This window comes from Leptopilina heterotoma, unplaced genomic scaffold, assembly GCF_015476425.1.
Source record: "Leptopilina heterotoma isolate Lh14 unplaced genomic scaffold, ASM1547642v1 Lhet_199, whole genome shotgun sequence".
NCBI lineage: Eukaryota > Metazoa > Arthropoda > Insecta > Hymenoptera > Figitidae > Leptopilina > Leptopilina heterotoma.
In genome coordinates, this window is record NW_025110915.1 from 342,187 (window position 1) to 364,324 (window position 22,138).

General features: G+C 22.5%; 1 protein-coding gene across 3 annotated transcripts; it reads left to right on the top strand.

Moving 5' to 3' along the window:
• Window positions 1-1,662: 1,662 nt before the first annotated feature.
• LOC122501080 lies at window positions 1,663-19,999 on the top strand. 3 transcript variants are annotated; one of them, XM_043610341.1, is made up of 5 exons: window positions 1,663-1,795; window positions 2,308-2,613; window positions 11,262-11,480; window positions 14,555-14,853; window positions 19,434-19,999. In XM_043610341.1, the coding sequence occupies exons 2-5, from the start codon at window positions 2,587-2,589 to the stop codon at window positions 19,726-19,728; spliced, it is 840 nt and encodes a 279-aa protein (XP_043466276.1). In that variant the 5' UTR covers window positions 1,663-1,795; window positions 2,308-2,586; the 3' UTR covers window positions 19,729-19,999. The 3 variants fall into 3 exon arrangements, with proteins under 3 accessions (XP_043466276.1, XP_043466278.1, XP_043466277.1); XM_043610342.1 differs by having other exon boundaries at window positions 1,676-1,795; window positions 2,357-2,613; XM_043610343.1 differs by lacking the exon at window positions 2,308-2,613 and having other exon boundaries at window positions 1,668-1,795; window positions 19,434-19,998.
• The last annotated feature ends 2,139 nt before the right edge of the window (window positions 20,000-22,138 follow it).

The window sequence follows — 22,138 nt, forward strand, 5'->3', positions numbered from 1 at the left end:
TGTCATGAAAAATTACTTTTATTTTCTTTATTACTCCCTTGACTGCAGTAATTTATCATCTTCATTGTATTTCCCAATTTATCGTTTTTATTTCTCTCTAATTTTTGATCCATTCTTTTTTCCTCTTTGCCTGTAATACTTCGCCATTTTCTATTTTAGTATGGATAAATATAATTTATTTAGCATTCCTGTCGAATGCAATAAAATTTATGAATACATTTTTTTTACCAATTAATTTTTTCTATGTGCTATTACTTTTTTTTGAATTATTTTTATTTTCTTTTTTTATATTTTAGTTTTCTTGACCATTTTTTCATAGTTTTCTCTATTTATCCTTTATTTATCTGTGTTTATTCTTTATTTCTTAATTTTTACTGGTAATTTTTCGTATTACTATTTTTCCTTTAACATTTTGTTTCAAGTTAGTTAATTAAACATTAATTTTTTCTTTCTTTTTATTATTTTTTTTGGAACATATTAATTTTTGTTATTAATTTAAAATTATTATCATCATCACTATCTATTATATTTTTTTGTTACCTATTCTATTCATTATTACCGTTATTATTTTTGTATTATTTTCCTTATTTTGATTGTTATTAGTTTCATCGTTTTTTTTCTTCACAGTTTTTCTAAAATTATCAAATTGAAACAAAATTGCGACAAAATGTTGCTTCGCAACACTTTTGATTTGTTTTTGTCTCAATTGATATTCTTGGAAAAACTGAATTATTATTATAATTATTTTTATTATCCTTATAATTATTTTCATTGTATATAATATATAAAAAATAATTATTTTATTCTATTATTTTTTAATAATTTTCTTGAACTATGCAGATTTGTGATTTATTTATTATATTTAATAAAATTTATTTAAAGAAATAAATAAAAACTCAATTAATGTTTTAACAGTATAAAAAAAATAATAGAGAAATAAATTGGAATATATTTTTCATTCACGATAACAAGATAATGCCTAAAATAATTAATTATTTATTATCGAAAAATCAAAAGATAAGTATTTACAAAGAAAAGGTCCCCTGAGTGTACAGGTCTTCGACCCTTAAAATCCCTCTTTCTTTTTTCTCTCTCTGTTCCTCTCTTACACTTTTCAACATTCTCTATCTCTTTTCTAGTTCTCAATCAGATAAAACTTACCTATACAACTTTTGCTCGAAATCCCCTTTTTTCCTTCAATTATATCTCCTTCTTTTATTTTCCTTTCTCATTCCCTAAAACTTTTTAAATCTCTTCATTTAATCTTCATTTAATTTTTTCTATTTTACTCAACATTTATAATTTTTCTCTCTTTCTCTCATTTCGCTTAAAATTTATAATCTCTCGCTCTCTTTCTATAATTTTGCTTACAATTTATAATCTCTCTCTCTCTCCCTCATTTTGCTTAATATTTATAATCTCTCTCTCTCTCTCTCTTTTTCTCATTCTTATTTTGACGAATTTCATTTAAGTTTTATTGCTTTTCATCCCTCACTCTTGATAGTTTGTCGCTTTCTCCCGACGACCCCTTCTCTCTCTCAACTTTCGCTCGAATCGCGCTCAAAACACCCCGACGATATACCCACCCTTCTATCCTCACCCTCTCTCTCTCTCTCCTCTCGCATGCCTGCCGAGCGCAACGGCGATCCAGCCGCAGTTCATCGCGGGTCGTTCCAAAGAGTGCCGGGATCCCCCAAGATATAGTATTGTAGACTCAATTTTTCAGGGAAAAAAAATAATAATCAAGAACGTGCCAAAAAAAATCTGCCATGCGTCTGACATCAGAAGCATGCAGGTGGGTTTTCATTTATCAACGAACAGTTTTTTATTCAATTACACTGTAAAAAATTTAGGGAGTTAACGGACTCGGGAATTGGGAGTGAAATTTTTCGAGTTAAAAATCAACTCCAAAAGAGAGTTAATTTACTAACTCCTACTAACTCCCTTCATCAACACCCGCGCGAGTTATTTTTTCCTTGAGGTGTTGGCATTTGGGTGTAAAGTTTTAACTCTCTTTATTTAACTCCCCTGGCATTAACTCCCCAATGGGTGCGACTTTTATAGAATCCCCTGGGGAGTTAAAATTTAACTCCTATTTTTTACAGTGTAATTAATTAATCTTTATATGTGTTTTTGATTTTTTATCACAAAAAAATAAGAAACTAATTTTTGAAAACAAAAATTTTTATTGGGAAAATAATAAATTGATGTTATATTAAAAGAAAAGAAATTTATGTTTTATAAAAAAAAATTTATGTTTTATAAAGAAAATTATGTTTTATAAAAAAAAATTATGTTTTATTGAAGGAAAAAATTGATGTTTTATTGACGGAAGGAAATTGATGTTTTATTGAAGGAAGGTTTTATATTGAGGGAAAGGAACTCAAGTTTCATTGAAAAGGAGCGTAAGAAAATAATAAAAGGAAAAACTTTGTGTAAAAGTTGTATACAACTTTTTATTGATCAGACTTTTCAAGTTTGGATCAGTGAATAAAACGGAATCGATGTGAACTGATTTAGCGTCAAAGATGATTAAGAAAAGAACAATAAAAAGGAATATAATATGATTCCTCGAAAATACGTGTGATGCTTGAGGAAGAATTTACTGAGACAGTGAGTTTAGGACTTTTGGGGCTTTCAGTTTACTATTTCAATTTTATGCAAAAATGTTACTCTTAAATTTTTTTTTTAATAGTTATTTTTTCAATTTTTATTGACATTTTATAGAAAAGTGAATGCTATACTCTTCTTTATTTTATTGGTAGTTTTTTTTATTTAATTTTATTATTACTATTACTATTTCTAATTATTATTAGTAGTATATTTATATTACTATTACTAATTATTAGTATGATTGACACTAATTACTATTAGTATTAATATTATTATTAATAGTTATTTTTAATATTTTGTTACTGCTAATTATTGAAATGAATTATTTTTATTCTTATTATTCATCTGGCATGTTTTTTAATTATATCTTTTTATACGGAATTTTAATTAAAATATAAACAATGTTTTTATCACACGCTCGTTAAATTAATAAAACGTGGAATTCAACAATTAATTAAAATATAGGTACACGAGAAAATTATTCCGCAATCTCAATTGTTTATGAAGCATTAGGAATTTTTTGCAATCCAAACTAGAAGAATTTTTTAGTAATTCACAGTTTTTCTAAGAATTCAAAATTGAGACAAAAAAACGTTTAAAAATTGTTGCGATTCAACATTTTTTTTTTGTCTCAATTTGATACTCTTAGAAAAACTTTGAACCGAATAAAAATTAAAAATTTTCATTGTTTTAATTGAAATGGAGAATTCAAATACAAATTTAAAATTAAATTTCTTTCAATAAAAATTCGTGACAAATTCACTAATTATTTTTAATTAGATTTAAAATTTTCAATGATAAGTGAAAAAAATTCCAATTATTCCAATTTAGTGGCTAACAACGTTTTAGGATTGTAGTCGCAGTGAAACGTTAATCGGAATTTTTTTCTAATTTAGAAGACGAGAAATATTTTCACTTTTATATAATAGTTATTAGCTACTTTAATAAGTAAATCTATTAAAATAATAGAATTGCAATAATAAATAATTATAATAACATAATTATTAAATTATTACTGAAACAAAATTTAAAAATATAAAAATTACAAAAAGTATATACAGTAGTTTTTAATGCAGATAAAATTTTTAATGCAAAAAAATTCGCAAATGCATTAAAAAATTTTTAATTTCTTTTTGCAAGAAAATTTCTAAAATGAATAAAAAAATTTTTTTAATGCAAAAACATTGAATAACTATTAAATTGGATTTATTGATAATAAAAAAATTTAACTGGACGTAAAACAATTTTATCTCGATGGAAAATTCATTGTCTAATATTGCGTTGATTGACGAGAAATAATTAGTCGCAATTATAATTTTCGTATACACTAAATTTGGTCATAAGCGCGTAGTTTGCTGTTCATAATCAATTTCACAGGCTATTAATTTGAACGTAAATTTATTCTGGAATGTAGAGTAATTAACCTTGATTTTGAAAATAAATTTGAGATTATTAAAATTAGTCGCAGTCAACATCAATCAGTATTTTCTCCAATATTCACCAAGAGTAGTATCTCTTATTTTTAAAATGTAAATTATTTTTGCAAGAAAAATTAACAATTTTCTCTTATTCTTTAAATTTTTTTTAAATACTTTATCGTATTTTTGAGAATATTTAAGTATATTTGAGTAAATTTGGGTATTTTTGAGTATGTTTGAGTATATTTGAGGATATTTGAGAATATTTGAGGATATTTGAGAATGTTTGAAAATATTAGAGTATATTTGAGTATATTTTTGAAAATTGCAACTATTTTAAATTTTCTTTCTTACTTCTTTATAGAGACAGAAAAATATTTTAGAAATAAAAAAGAAAAATAATAGAATATAGATTTTAGAATTTAAAATAGTTTATAAATAGTTTGAAAAATTACGCATGAATTTTTTTTTATTTGCTTTCATGTAGTTAATTCTTTGCCTAGAATATTTCATTATGTTTGTAAATTTATATTCAGTACGGTTATAATATTTTTGCATAATTTATATATTATTTAGAGTGTATATTTTTTAAAAATTTATTCATTTACGGTTTTTATTATAGAAAAATCTCGTCTTGTACAATTTGCACGTTTATATCATTTTTTTCATTCTATTTTTCATTGGACGATAAATCAGACTTGAGTAAAATACGATCAACAAAGAAGAGACACGGCAAACAAGTGTAACACAATATATATTGGTTTATGTCGACGAAACTTTATGCGAATTTTGTATAAAATACTTTAAAAAAATATTTTATGTGAAAAAATGGAATAGAAAATGTTTAATTTCACTTTCAATTATTTTTTTTTTCATTATTCGAAAATAGTTGAGAATTTATAGTCGAAAACTGTAATTAATAAACCAATCAAAGTCGGTGTCTTAAAGATGAATAATAACAAATTAAATAAATAAATAAATAATAGTAATAAAAATAAAAATAATAATAATAATTTGCCAATAAATAAAAATAATATTAATGAGTAAAAAAAAATAAAAATTCACATGATTGATAATAAAAATTTGATGTTTATCATTATAGTGTAAAAATAACAATTATCGACAAAAGTTAACCGAGATAAATTTCATTTTACACTTAAAATAAAATTTTATTTTAAATAAATTTATAGGAGAAGAAAATAATTTTCATTATTTAAAAATTGTTCCAATTTACACATTTTTCCCGCAACTGCGTTTGATGCAAAAATATTTTCACCTGAAATGGAAAGAGTAACTTGTTTTCAAATATGAAAAAAAATTTTCCAATTTGCAACTTAAAGAGAAAAAAAGAAAAAAATTATATATTGGAATTTTTATATTTACCTTTTTCTAAAAACGAAAAAAAAACGAGAAAAATTGGTAAAGATCTGTAAAAAGAATTCGTGACCGGATGAAATCGCGTGACAACCCACGAGCTCTTTATAGTTTTCATCGATTCAAGACACGAGGACAAGCACGATTTTGAGTTTTAAAAGTAAATTCATCGCTCGCGTACACACACACACACACACACACAAACAGACCACGTGGAATATATTTTACCTTAATCATAAAAAAAAAAATAAAAATTACTTATTATTTATTGATGAGAAGTTTTCGTAATTTTCGATAATACATCTTCTCCTATTCACTCCTCTCCCTTCACCATCGCCTCCTTCCACCCTCAGGATATGGGGATTTATTTACCTTTAAAACGAATCACTGAGCATCATGGAAAATTGTAGAAATTGAAAAGCAAAACCCTGCATCAATATTTTATCAATGCCATGTTTTTATAGCGCATTTGATGCATATCTCTTTACCCTCAAGGTATTCGGTGGTATAATGATGTGTATATAAATATATATTTGTACTTGTAGAAAATATTAAACGATTTTAAATTTTTTTTATAGATGTATTTTTTTTATTTTCTTTTTATAATATTCGATACGCAATTTAGAGAATTTTTTGCTTCTTGTAGCGGAAGGACAAATTTTTTCTTGACAGATTAAATATTTATGTTGGGAACTTTGTGAGGAATGGTAAAAAAGAATATTTATGGAAACAGAAAAATTGTAAATAGTAACAAAAATCGATAAAAAAATAAAAAAGAACAATTATCAAGAAGGGTTAAAATAAAAAATGAGAAAATAAAAAATTTGTTATAAAAGCAATAAAAATAAATAAAACTAAAAAAATAAAAAAAAAAAATTTCGTTAAAATTTTGAATATTCGGATAAAAGAAATTTTTCTTCTTCTAAATATTCGAAAAATTTACTATTAACGAGATTTAAACATCTTTTACAATAAATGTCTGACTAAAATTGTCTCTTACTACTGAAACTTTTAGTTATTTTACGGTTAACAAGATAAATATTTTCCAATAAATGTCTGACTAAAATTTTCATTTACTACTGAAATTATTTTTTTTTCAGTGAAAAAGATAATTTTTTCTCAAAAATAACTGTCTGACTAAAATTATTTTTTTTACTATTTTATTCCTTTCTTTGAAGTTTATGTTTTTTTACGATTAAGAAAATAAAGACTATTTCATAATAATTGTCTGCCTTAATTTAATTTCAATAATTGCCTGCCTCAATTTTACTATTGAAATTTTTACTCTCTTTACTTTTAAAAAATTTAGAATTCTTTTGACAATAATAGTCTGACTAAAATTGTCTCTTACTATTAAAGCTTTTAGTAATTTTAGTGTTAACAAGATAAGAACTATTTTTTCAATAAATGTCTGACTAAAATTGTCTTTTACTAGTGAATTTTTCAATTATTTTACTAGTAACAAAATAAAAACTATTTTGTCAATAAATGTCTGACTACAATTTTTTTCACTACTTAAATTCTTTATTTTCTTTTTAAACATAAACTTAACTTAACCAAAAAATATTTTCTTCGGTAGAAAAAAATAATTCAGGTAAAAATTTTTTTTTTCAAAAATACCTGCCTGACTAGAATTATTATTACTACTTAGGTTTTATATTTTTTACGTTTGTTAATAAGTTAAGGACTATTTCTCAATCTTCGTCTGCCTAAAATTCAATTTTACTAATGAGTTTCTTATTTTCCTTACTAAGAAAAGATAAAAAAAAGATAAAAAAAAAAAAAAAAAAAATCTTTTTTTCTGTAAAAAGATTACAATTATTTTTACAACAAAACTTATAGTATACTACTAAACTTTTCAATCTGTTTACTATTAACAAGATTTTAACTACTATTGCAATATTTGTCTGACTAAAATTTTCCTTTACTACTGAAGCTATAAAAATAGTAATAAAGTTTTCGAGAAATAAATACAGAATAATAATAATAAAATATTCGAGAAATAAATATGACTAATAATAAAATACACGAGAGATAAATAAAAATAAAATATTCGTGAAATAAAAAAAATAATAGTAATATTTTCGAGAAATAAATTAAAAATCCAAGAAGGAAGAAAAAATATTTCTGAGTAATGCATCAGTTTGGTTACCAATTTTCAAATACAAAATTACTACAATTATTCTAATTCGTAATAAGTTATATAAATTCTAATTATAAAAAACTGAAACCTAATGTAAGAAAAAAATTAATTTTCTCAAATTTAAAAAGTACAGAAATCAATAATTACTTTGATTTAAAATTTAAAATTTTTTTTAAATTGACGACAAATTATCACTAATAGACTGAAATTATATACTACACACATTTGCTGTGTATATATTTTTTTCAAATGAATTATTTTTCTTTTTTTACTGCATAATACTTACTGTGTCTTGTTTAAAATATATTCCATTGTTGTATTTCGTAGCCAAGACCTTGTAACAATAATATTAAAATAGTCGTTTAAGAAGCTGTATTTTAAAAAAAGCAAAAGAGAGAGAGAGAAAGAGAGAGAAAAAATATCGCAACACTAACAACAAAACCCAATACTGAAAAATACCGGAAGTTTGCATATCGCAAAATCTGCATGCACAAGTTGGCGGACAGCCAAGTTCAAGAACTTTAATGAGGTGCCTAGAACAATATACAATATACAGATATATATAGATACAATTCACGGAAAAATTTCCAATATCAAATAACCATAATAAGAAACATGAGCCTCATACTGTTACACGAAACTGGATTCATTTTCAGTAATTACATTTAATTATTATATAAAGAGCAACTTTGATTTGATGTAGAATTTATATTCTATACTCTATAATCTATAATTCAGCAAAACATGCCTTATTGGCGTGTAGAAAATTGAAAGAAAGAAAGTTTTCCATTTTTACAATATTTGTCTGACTAAAATTCTTTTTTACTACTGAAATTTTTACACTTATTACTATTAAAAAGCTAAAAGATATTTTAAGAACATATGTCTGACTAAATTGGTCTTTTACTACTTAAGTTTTAGTCACTTTCCTATTAAAAAGTTATGAATTATTTTGATAATAATTGTCTTACTAAAATTGTCTGTTACTACTGAAATTATAGTCTTACTACAGTTATCAAGATGAAAACTATTTTAAAAATGATTATCAGACTAAAATGGACTAATCCTACTGAAATTTTTACTCTCTTTACTATTAAAAAGTTTAGAATAATTTTGACACTAATTGGCTGACTAAAATTGTCTTTTACTACTAAAGTTTTAGTTATTTTCCTATTAAAAAGTTAATAATTATTTTGATAATAATTGCCTGACTAAAATTGACTTTTACTACTAAAATTTTTACTCTCTTTACTTTTAAAAAGTTTATAATTATTTTCCCAATAATTGTCTGACTAAAATTTTCTTGTACTACTGAAACTATTTTGACAATGATTATCCGACTAAAAGTGACTTTTACTACTGAAATTTTGACTCCCTTTACTTTTAAAGAGTTTGGAATAATTTTGCCAAAAATTGTCTGTCTAAAATTGTCTTTTACTACTGAATTTTTGAGTGATTTTATTATTAGAAAGCTAAGAACTATTTTTTAATAAAAGTCTGACTAACAATTGGCTTTTACTACTGAAATTTTTACTCTTTTTACTTTTAAAAAGTTTAGAATAATTTGGACAATAATTGTCTGACTAAAATTGTCTTTTACTACTAAAGTTTTTGTCATTTTCTTGGTTTTAAGTCATTTTCCTATTGAAAAGTTAAAAATTATTTTAAAAATAATTATCTGACTACAATTGACTTTTTCTACTTAACTTTTTACTTTTTTTACTTTTAAAAAGTCTATAAATATTTTGACAATAATTGTCTGACTAAAATTTACTTTTTTTACTGAAATTTTTTCTCTTTTTACTTTTAAAAAGTTTATATTTATCTTCTTAATGATTGTCTGACTAAAACTGACTTTTACTACTGAAATTTTTATTTTTTGAACTTTTTAAATGTTTACAATTATTTTGACAATAATTGTCTGCCTAAAATTGTCTTTTACTACTAAAGTTTTAGTCATTTCCTTAGTTTTTAGTCATTTTTCTATTCAAAAGTTTAAAATTATTTTGATAATAATATTGCCTGACTAAAATTGACTTTCTCTACTTAACTTTCTACATTCTTTACTTTTAAAAAGTATAGAATTATTTTGACAATAATTGTCTGACTAAAATTTACTTTTTATACTGAAATTTTTACTTTCTTTACTTTCAAAAAGTATAAAAATATTTTGACAATAATTGTCTGACTAAAATTGACTTTTACTACTGAAATTTGTACTCTCTTCACTTTTAAAAAGTTTATGTTCATATTCCTAATAATTGTCTGACTAAAATTTTCTTGTACTACTAAAACTTTTATTTTTTTTTACTTTTAAAATGTTTAGAATTATTTTGACAATAATTGGCTGGTGAATAATTGTCTCTTACTACTGAAGTTTTTAGTCACTTTACTACTAAAAAGTAAAAAACAATTTATCCAGACTCAAATTGACCTTTACTACTTAAATTTTACTCTTTTGTCTTTTTACGTTAAAGTAGTTAAGAATTAATTTACCAATAATTACCTGATTAAAATTGCCGTTTTCTATTCTTAGTCTCTTTACTATTAAAAAGATACGAACTATTTTGAAATTAAATGTCTGACTACAATTGTGTTTTGCTACTGAATTTATAATTATACGTAATCTTTTCTGTATTAAAAATTATTTGAGAAATTTACTAATTCTAAAAATTACTTGCTCTGATATAAAAAATTTTGTTATCAACATAAATAAATACTAAATGATTAATTATGATTATAAACAAAAACTGATAAATTAAGATTATAAGTACATGAATGCAAATATGTTCCTCATGTAAAAAAGGTATTAAAAGAGTGTCGATTTTACATGTTTGAAAAGCAGCCTTTTAAAAATAAATATGACCTCAACGCCTACAGGGTATACATTTAATGTTGAGAGATTTCAAAGATTTTATTATATTTTGTGAACATGTGCTTTTGATATGAGCACTTTAAATATGGCTGGTGTGTGTGTACGTAAAACTGTCGTTTATGAGGGTGACTATTTTGCATCGTTGGTCAAACATAAATGCATATATATATAGCCATAACAACCAACCACGTTTATTTTCCCACTCTATTTTTACAATTGCGGTTAATTTTAGAAAACATGAAATTCAAAATTTACACATACGATAATTTGATTATTACTCTAATTATAAATAATATTAGGAATTAGGCAAGTTAAAAATATTACGATTACAGTTAAAATATTCCAGTTATTAATAATAATAACAATAATAATGATAATATTAATAATGATAATAACAATAAAATCAATAATAATAATAATAATAATGTAAGAATAATTATTTAATTAGTAAAAGTTTTACAATAATTTATAGATAATAGTTTTTTAGGGTAACATGATAATATGACTCCATACTCAATAAAGGGTTTTGTCTCGCACGTAATGACGTGTGTCTGACTAAAAACATCTTTTTCCACTTAGTGAAAAAGAAAGTGTTAATTAATTTTTTATTACAGTTAAATTTTATTTTTATTTGTTTTCTATACACTCACTGGATTTCAAACTATTTCAGTCTGACTGAAAATGGCCTTTTTCACTTAATAGAAAAAAAAAGCTTTTCTGCATGAAGAATTGGATAAACGGCTCGTCAATTTATTGTAGCAATTTTAAAATAAAATTTTTTTAATAAAAAATAAATTTCCAGCAATTTGTGGAGGAAAGTGGTGATTTTTCATTACAGAAACCATTGAAAGAGTTGAGTCGACTCTGCCTTGGTGCGAACAATAGTCAAAATAACGTGGTAACAACCAGCGTTTGCACTGAGACGCGTGTTGGCTTACCTCTTCTTCAAGTATGGCCAAGCGACTCGCCAAGAGGAGAAGGAGATGGTCAATCTCAGGCTTTCATATTTCCAGATGTTCAGGAAAATGTCAACGACAGTGGCATCGAATCCATTCAGGTACTGGAAAATCCAAATCTACTTTCAATTCTATTAATTTTTTCATTCAAAATTGGCTGGACAATAGAAATTTAAGTTGAGTGGGAAGATAATGACAGTTTTTTATTTTTTACGCTATAAAATCGAAATTTTCAAAATCTTCTAATATTAGTTAAATTTGGCAATATAAATTTAATTAATTATTAAAAATAATGGATTTATAAAAGAATTTTAGTTAAAATCACTAAAAAAATTGAATTTTGAAGAAGTTACAAATGATTGCAGAAATTCAATTATTTTCAAAAGTAATAAAATTCTTATCACAAAGTTCATTTCTGTTCAAAATTTACAAAAAAAAAATCTTGACAAAATACCAATTATTTTTATAATTTTTTTTATCTATAAAGATAATAATCTTTATAGATAAAAAAAAATTCCTTTTCAAAATTCAATTATTTTCAAAAATTTTAATAAAATTCTTTTCAAAATTTCAATTATTTTCATAAATTTTCCTCAATTCAATGATTTTCATTATTTAGTATGTTAACAAAATTACCCAAAAAAATTCAATTATTTTAAAACAATTTTAATAAAATTGTACGCAAACATTTCATTATTTTTAGAAATAATAAAATATTTAACATGGATTTAAATATTTTTCTAAATAATAAAATCTTTTTAGGAATTTAATTATTTTCAGAAATAATAAAATTCATCGCAGAATTTCAATTATTTTTAATACAATTTTAATGGAATTCCACAAAAAAATTCTAAAAATTTTCACTAAAATTCGTCAAAAGAATTCAATTATTTAAAAATTTGTCGATAAAATTCTTTATGACAAGTCACTTTTAAGAAACATTCAATTATTCCATAATTGTATGCAATTAAAATACAAATACTTTTGTATTTAAATAATATTGGATTTTCGTAGAATTTTCTAATAAGAAGTGATCTGAAAATGAATTTTAGTTTAAATTTCAGATAATAATAAAATATAAACTTGATCCTCTTTAATTATTATAAAACATGATGAACTCGATCACTCCGAGACTTTTTATCACAAAATTCAATTTTGTTCAAAATTTAAAAAAAAATCTCGACAAAATTCCAATTATTATCTTTATAAATAAAAAAATTCTCCTTCAAAATTCAATTATTTTTAAAAATTTTCCTCATTTCAACGATTTTTAATATCTACTATTTTAATAAAATTGCCCAAAAAAATTTAATTATTTAAAAACAATTTTAATAAAATTTTAATCGAATTTCTCCATAAATGTAATTATTATTAAAAATTTTATTTCAAGAGCAATAAAATCCTTCGCAGAAATTAATTATCAATTAATTAATTTATAATTATTTAATAATTAATTATTTTATAATTAATTAATAATAATTAATTAAAAAATTAATTATGTTAAAAAATAAAAAAATTCTTCTTAGGAATTCAATTATTTTCAGAAATAATATAACTCATCGCAGAATTTTAATTATTCTTAATACAATTTTAAACAAATTAATTGAAAAATTTAATTAATTTAATTTAATTTAATTGAACTATTTCTAAAAAAATTTTATTAACATTAGTCAAAAGAATTCAATTATTTAAAAATTTGTTAATAAAATTCTTTATAAGAATTAAATTTTAAGAAAGATTTACATTTAATTATTCAATAAATAATTTACTTTTGTATTTAGATAATTGAATTCTCGTAGAATTTTCTGATAACAATTGTTTTGAAAATGAAGTTTAGTTTAAATTTTAGATAATAATAGAATTTGAACTCGATCGTCTTTAATTATTATAAAACATAAAGATAATGATTGCTCCGAGTCGAAGACTCGGAGTGATCGTTATCTTTGTGTTTTATAACAAGATATTTTTAAAGTTGATTAATTTCAAAAAGATTTGAATTTGCAATTTTTGAAAATCCTAATTCCTGTGGAAAAATAATAATAATTAAATATTAAAAATACTTAAAAAAGAAATTATTGTCTTCAAATAATTTTACAATTAAAGATATTAGTAAATAAAATTAACAGAATATTGTTTTCAATAAAATTTTTTCCTTTATTTTCTAAAAATTCAAGAATTTTTAGTTTTATTTTTAATTAAATTTTCGAATTGACAAATATAATTTATAAACAATTATTTCCTTTATTTTTAAAAAACTTTGAATTTTATTGAAACAATTAAAATTAAGAAATAGAATTGATGAAAATTATTTCCTGTTGAAAATTGAGAATTTTCTTAAAAAATATTAGGAAACAGAAATATCTAATGTTTTTCTTCCCAAAAGAAAAAAATGAGTTTGTAAACAATATTGTTATTGAGAAATGAAAATTATTCATAAAATGGGTATATTTCCTACTTCCTAATAAAAATTGTTCAACAATTAACAATTTTCTAGTATTTTTTCTTTAAATAAAAAGGAGAATAATAATTTTTTAATTTTTAATTAATTAAGAATTTTTTTTTTAATCTTCTTATGTAAATGGTTTTAGTCAAAAGTGAACTGAAAGTAAGATTTATTTTTTACAGCGTTGAGATGGTAATAAATATGTAAATTATATTTAACTAATGTTAATTTTTTTAAACAACGGAATTAATATATTTTTATAAAAAAAACAGCAGTTCTGATACACGAAAAAATAACTAGAGTTTTTACATGAGACTCAAGGCAACTGAGAAAATGTTTGCGTGAAAAATAAAATTTTCAACACTTTTCACTTCCTAAATAGAATATCTAAAGAAGAAAAGTGCAATTCTCTTTGTCCACGTTTTTGAGACTTTGAATTCTTCTTTTTGAGAGAGAGAAAGAGAGATATTAAACATTCAAAAGCACTCGTTTTTTATCTCCAGGGAAAATGTAAAAATAGACCTGAAAATACAATAATTCGAAAATCAAAAGTGTTATTTTTTAAATCAATTTTAGAGTTTAGAAAAGTTAGAACAATTAGTTTGAAAATTTGTGAAAAAACAGGAAAATTAAAATTTGGTCAGAGATAAGTCGGAAAATTTTGTTTTTTGTAAACTTTTTTTTTTTGCATTTATACGTATTAAAAAAAATGTTTTGCTTGGAAAAAAATAGGCCTCGCCATCGCCGTGTGGTGTGACGTGTGTGAGTCCAGCAACCACCCCGCAGCAATCACGAAGACCGAGTCTCCTTCATCCGGATCATGCACGACTGCATTCGCATCATTCGCATCACAATCATCATAACAGTGGATTGAAGAATTCGCCATCGCCCGATAGACATTTCATCGATGAAGACGTACAGCCAGTGCCGCCAAGTCCATCCAGTTCAACTACAAGTAGTCTTCGCTCGATGCCAAGTTCAGCAATGTGCTCCGCTTCTATGCATTCTGCCGATAGGAGACGTAGCAGTAGGTCTGTTTTTCTTCCTTTTTTTTATTTATATAGATGAATGTAATTGTAGAAAAATGCTTTATTAGCGGGAAAGAAAGAAAAAAGAAAAAAAGAAAGAAAGGAAAAAAGGGAATTTTTACCGTTGACGAATTTGTCTGACTGGTACTGGTTTTTACTACTTGAGATTTTATATTCTTTAGTTGTTAAAGGGATAATAAATATTTTAAAGATAACTGACTGACTAGCATTGTTTTTACTACTGGACTTTTTAGACTCTAAACTGTTCAAGTTTAGAACTATTTTGACAATAATCGTCTGACTAATATTAACTTTTACTACTGAAATTTTTACAGGGTTGCCACAGGTCAGGGAAGTCGCATAAATTCAATTATGTTCAGAAATTAAAAAAAATTTCGTCAAAATTTCAATTATCTATATAAATAGTAAAATTCTTCTCCGAAATTCAATTATTTTCAAAAAATTTAATAAAATTCTTGTCAAAATTTCGAATCAATTATTTTTAAAAAATTTCCTCATTTCAATTATTTTTATTATCTAATATTTTTATTAAATTTTTCAAAAGAATTCATTTAAAAATTATAATAAAAATTTAACAGGAATTCAATTACTTACCAATTTTTTTATAAATGTCTTCGTACCAATTCAATTATTTGAAATTTTTTTAAAGAAGTTTCTCAAAAGAATTCAAATATATTAAGAGATTTGAAACAAATAGTTTTTACAAATTTAGTTATTTCGCAAAATTTCAAATAAAACAATTCTTCTTAAGAAATCAATTATTTTCTCAAATAATACATTTTTTATGGGAATTCAATTATTCAAAAAAATTTGAATAAAATTCTTCTCAAGAAATCAATTATTTTCATAAATAATAAAATATTTCTCGAGGAATCAATTATTTAAAAAAATTTTGATAAAATGCTTTATAAATTTGAAAAAATTATAATAAAACTGATCATTAAATACAATTATTTACGTAAAATATAACATTCTTCCTAAGAATACAATTATTGTCAAAAATGTTTGTAAAAATCTTCAAAACAATATTCAATTATTTTCGTAAAAAATAAAATTCTTCTAAACAATTCAATTATTTAAAAAATTTAAATAAAATTCTTCCCAAGAATTCATCATTCTTTTCAAAAATAAACATTTTTAGAGAAATTCAATTATTTTAAAAAAATTTAATAAAATTCTTCGTCAGATTTCAATTATTTTCATAAATATCAATACCTTATCGCAGAATTTCAATTATTTTTTATACAATTTTAAATAAAGTGATAGAAAACTGCATTTATTCTTAAAATTTTTTTTAAAATTCGACGAAAAAATTTAATTATTTTTAAAAATTTTGATGAAATTTTTGGCAAAATTTCAATATTAAGAAATATTTAATTATTTAATAAATTATTTATTTTTGTATTTAAATAATTGAATTTTTGAAAAATTTTCTAATAAAAAGTGATTTAAAAATTAATTTCATTAAAAATTATAAAGTATAATTGAATATTAAAAGCATTGTAGCGTGAATTTTTAGAAATAATTGAATTCAGAATTTTTTTGAAAATGCTGTCTGACCGAAATTGTCTTTACTACTTAAGTTTTTAGTCACATTACTATTGGCAAGATAAGAAATATTTTGACAATAATTGCCTGACTAAAATAGTATTTTCCTACTGAACTTTTTATACTCTAAACTGTTATAAGTTGGAACTATTTTGACAATAATTGTCTGACTATAGTTGTTTTTTACTACTTAAGTTTTCAGTCATATTACTATTAAAATGATGAGAAATATTTTAACAAAAAGTGTCTGACTAAAATTATTTTTTTTACTGAAATTTTTAGTCAATTTACTATTATCAAGATAAGAATTATTTTGACAACATTTGTCTGACTAACATTGACTGTTACTACTGTAATTTTTACTCTTTTTACTTTAAAAAAATTTAGAACTCTTTTGACAATAATTGTCTGACTAAAATTGTTTATAATACTGAAGTTTTTAGTCGGTTTACTATTAACAAGAGAAAAACTATTTTGACAATGATTGTCTGACTAAAATACTATTTTACTACTGAACTTTTTATGCTCTAAACTGTTAAAGTTTAGAAATATTTTGACAATAATTGTCTGACTAAAATTGTTTTTTACTACTGAAAATTTTTAGTCATTTCACTATTAAAATTATAAAAACTATTTTCACAATAAATGTGCGATTGCAATTATTTCACTTCACTACTGTTTTAGTACTTTACTAAAATTGTTTTTTTTTCTACTGGTAAAAAAAATAATTTTTAGAACTCGTTATGTCTGACTAAAACTTTGCTTTACTACTTTTGCTTACCATTAACCAATAAAATCACTAACAATAAAAATTATGCATGTTTAAATTTTCTGTTATAATTATTAATATAATTCTTTTTATGAGTGAATTTTATTTTATTTATTTTTATACGAATTATTAAGTACATAAATTTTTTGAATTCATTACTTCATTAAATTCCCTATACACTTTTTACCAGCAATTAAAAAAGAAATTTGCAAAATAGAATAACATAAAATTCAATTACTCTCCTCCTAAAAGAACTGAGTAATTGAAAAAACGAGAGAAAAAAAAATTACAAATCGATGATGTACTAAAAGAGATGAGATAAAAAATTCATCGCCAATGTTAAATCGCACCTTAATTCCCTCACTCTCACGTAATAATAAATTCATCAAAAGCAAAATACGTCACCTATCAATGTTAATTATAATTTATAACAATACAATATGTGTAAAATTTACTTTATTCTGCTGAAATTAAATAAAAATTGAAAATTACAAACGAAAATAATTAAAAATAACAGTAATAAAAAATGAAAAATATAAAAATTGGAAAAAAATTGAAATAAAAAATTAAAATAATAAAATGAAAGAAATACAAAATACTACAGTAAAACAAAATAAAAAATGAATGGGAAAATAATTAAAAACATGGAATGAACATTAAAATTTCAGATACAGTATGTCCGATGCAACGAACATGAAATACGCACAATAATTATTCAACTAAAATTGTTTTTTACTACTAAAGTTTTCAGACTTTTACTACTGAAATTTTTACTCTCTTTACTTTTATAAAATTTAGAATTATTTTAACAATATTTGTCTGACTAAAATGGACATTTACTACTGAAATTTCTTCTCTTTTTACTTTTAAAAAAATTTAGAATTCTTTTGACAATATTTGTCTTACTGAAATTTACTTTAACTACTGAAAATTTTTACTCTTCTTACTTTTAAAACTTTTTGTACTTTAAAGTTTTAAACTGTTAAACTTTAGAATTTAAATTAAAATATTTTCAAAAATTTTAATCAAATTCTTGTCAAAATTTCAATTATTTTCATTTTTCAAAAATTTTCCTTCTTTCAATGATTTTCAATATCTACTATTTTAATAAAATTACCCAAAAGAATTTAATTATTTAAAATTCATTTTAATTAAATTGTTAAATATTTTCATAAATAATCAAAATTTCACAGGAATTCAAATATTCACAAATTTTTTATATTTCTTCTTAATAATTCAATTATTTTCAGAAATAATAAAACTCATCGCAGAATCTCAATTATTTTTAATAAAATTTTAATCAAATTCCTTGAAAAATGTAACTATTCTAAAAAATTTTATTAAAATTCATCAAAAAAATTCAATTATTTAAAAATTTGGTAATAAAATTCTTTATAAGAATTAAATTTCAAAAAACATTCAATTATTCAATAAATAATTTACTTTTGTAGGTGAATAAAATTGAATTCTCGTAGAATTTTCTAATAAAAATTGATTTGAAAATGAATTTTAGTTTAATTTTTAGAATAATTTTACAATTAATGTTATTCGTAAATAAATTTAACAGAACATTTTTTTCAATAAAATTTTTTGCTTTATTTTCTAAAAATTCAAAAACTTTCAGTTTCATTTTCAATTACATTTTCTAATGGACAAATATAATGTATAAACATTTTTTTCCTTTATTTTTAAAAAACTTTTAATTCTATTAAAAAAAATTAAAATTAAGAAATAGTATTAAATAAAATTAAATAGAATGATGCAAATTAGTTCCTTATGAAAATTGAGAATTTTCTTAAAAAATATTAAGAAAAGGGAATATCTAATGTTTTTCTTCCCAAAAGTAAAAAATTAGTTTGTAAACATTATTGTTATTGAGAAATAAAAATTGTGCATAAAATGGGTATATTTCCTACTTCATAATAAAAATTTTTCAACAATTAACAATTTTCTAGTATTTTTTATAAATAAAAAGGAAAATTATTTGCATAATACTTTAGATTAGTCAAACGAAATATTTGTTATAGAAAAAAGCGTATAATATATAGTGAATAATTGAGAACTATTTTAACAAAATAATCAATGTTTGTCTAATAAACAATTTAACAAAAAATAAATGCAAAATAATGAAGTAAAACAAAATAAAAAAAAATATTCAAAAAAATGAAAACCTAAATTGAAAAAATAGTAAAAAGTAAATTGGAAAATAATTTTTAAAAAAATGAAATGAACGTTAAAATTTCAGGTACAGTATGTTCGATGCATTGGACCTGGAATACGCACTATTACGCGCAGCGGCGCGTGGTTCAGTTGGACCATATTCTTTGTCCGAGTCCTTGCACAAGTTGACCTTCACCCAGAGTCTGGCGTTCCCAGCTTTAGCTCGCGGTCTAGCCTCGAAGCAGAGCGTCCCATCCAGGAGACCTCAGCAGCACGTTGAAAGTGGAATGAACGCATTTGCTAAAGTGGTCACTGCATTAGTATTAATGCTCGTCAGTGTTCTTGTGTTTGGTGTCGTTTACAAATTCGTGAGGACGTGAGGTTTACTGCTGGTGCCCGAGAGAATTCAAAATCCCACATCGGACCTACAAAAGTCCGATGTCCTCACATCGGGCACCAGCGATTGAATCGACAAAAATTAGAATTAAGAAAAAAAACTCTAAAATTCATTTTTCATTAATACGATATTGTGTATTTTCAAAGGGTTGTTTTCCTGAAACAATTTATTCTTTTTATTATTATTATTATTACTAGCTTTTTTGCCCTCCCTCAGCGGGCTCGAAATCTATTATGTTATTATTATTATAAATATTTTTTTGTTTGTTTGTTTATTATAACAACTGTTATTATTATTACTATTAATTATTATATTTATTATTATTATTATTATTAATATTATTATTATTTGTATTGTTATTATTATTATTATTATTAATATTTGTAATATCATTATTGTTTACCATTATTTTTTATTTTACTCTATTTATACTGAAAAAAAATTTATTTGATTCAAATAATTGATTACTTGTTTATCATGAAAATAAATAAATACTTGAGTCAAATAAATTTTTTTGAAGTGTACACTCTTCTTTGAAATATTTACTTTTACTATGTGATATTGTATTTTGAATAATATAATTTTTTTTACAGATTTTCAGACTTTTTTTGCAGTAATTTAATTTTGTTTCAAATGTTTATTCACAAATTCTGACATTTCTTTCTTATACCTAGTATATTTTTCTTTCACTTAAGAGCTTTTTCTAGAAGAAGCCTTCTGAATAAAATTTCTTTGAATTCTATAATTGCTATTCAAATTGAAATTATATTTTTTCTTTCTTACGCAGGTACAAAAAAAAGTGATTTATTTATTTAAAGGTTTCATTGTCATTTAGGTAGAAAGAAATTTTTTCTAATGCAAATTTACATAAGTTTTTAAATTATTAATGATTTTTTTACAAATGGTTATTATTTATTATTCTTTTGATTAATATTATTAATATTATTGCTATTATTATTATTATTATTATTATTATTATTATTAATTTATTCTTATTATTATTACTATATTAAAAAAATATTGTAATAAATATTGATACGAGTTATTGAACAAAAAAATAATTTTCAAATGGAATTTAATTTCTAAAAATTTTTTCTATTTCTAGAGGAAAATTGGTCATATGCTAATAAGATTTTTGCGTCTTTTTTTTTTAATCAGCAAACAAAGATCAATGTCGCAAACCAACTGGAAATTGTATTTATAATTATTTTTCACACTAAATAATCGATAACTAATTATTCCGTCTCATGAGAGAGAATTAATTTTCATTATCAAAAGCAATTAAAAATAACTCAGTTAATTTAAGAAATCGATTCTTGATTTTCTATTTTTATAGTTATTATTATTTCCGTTATTAATTATTTATATAAGTATTATTATTTTTACCATTAATATTTTTATATTAATATATTAATAAATTTTTAATAATGCTAACATTCAAAGAGTAATATCAATTAATTTTTGATGAAAATTAATTTTTAAGACTGTTTGTTTGTGAAATTGATCATTATAAATAAAAATGTAAACAACAATATTTTAAGATTTCTGCCAAGCTGTGCCTTGGATAAAAATTTCAGTTTTTAAAAATTTTATTTCAATTTTACTTTTCTTTTATTTTATTTTACACAATTGATAGAGATAAGATAACAAATTTTTCTATGTCAGTGCGATAAGTGAATAATTACTGTCAAAATAGAGGAGAAATATTTTATATTTTCAAAAAATTTTACAAAAAAGAAAAAAATGATATGAGAGATTAAAAAAAATTTTAGATCCAATAAAATCTTTTGTGATTATATAGAAAAATTGAAAAATGGTTGTTAAAAGAGAGAAAATATTTCCTTTGTTATTACTACTGCACAAAAAAAACAGAGAGTTCACATGAAAAGATGTAATGATAGAGTTTGAATTCAATTTTTCTGATGAATTTTTTTTAGTAATATCAGCAATAATTCAATGTGTTTCTCATTTTAACTTTAATATCGACAATTGAATTAATTTTTTTTCACATCTTTTTTTCTTTTTAATTTGTTAGCTTTTATTTCAAAGTCTGTTATCTCCTGAATATTTTTTGTAATATTCTTTGTAATTAAATAAATAAACAATTTTTGGTTTTTCGGTAATTTTAGTTAAATATTAAACATTCGAATCTATCTAATAAACTGAGAATAGAAATACATTTATTTTGTAATTTTATATAGAACTTTTTATTATTTTTTCTATTTTAATTTATATAGAAATTTTAATATTGAAAATCATTTGAAAACAGGAATAAAATATTCTAACTTTTTTCATAAATTGTTGAATTTCTTTATTTTTCCTAGATCGTATAATAAGAAAATCGACAATCAAAAATTAAGGGGATGTTTTTAATAAATGATGGTAATTATAAT

What these genes read in the sequence shown, in the direction of transcription:
- LOC122501080 (XM_043610341.1), top strand. Translation starts at nt 2,587, where the DNA reads ATGCTTGAGGAAGAATTTACTGAGACA. An exon ending in AGGAAGAATTTACTGAGACA is followed by an intron (nt 2,614 to 11,261) that starts GTGAGTTTAGGA and finishes TTTTCATTACAG; the next exon opens with AAACCATTGAAAGAGTTGAG. An exon ending in GATAGGAGACGTAGCAGTAG is followed by an intron (nt 14,854 to 19,433) that starts GTCTGTTTTTCT and finishes TTAAAATTTCAG; the next exon opens with GTACAGTATGTTCGATGCAT.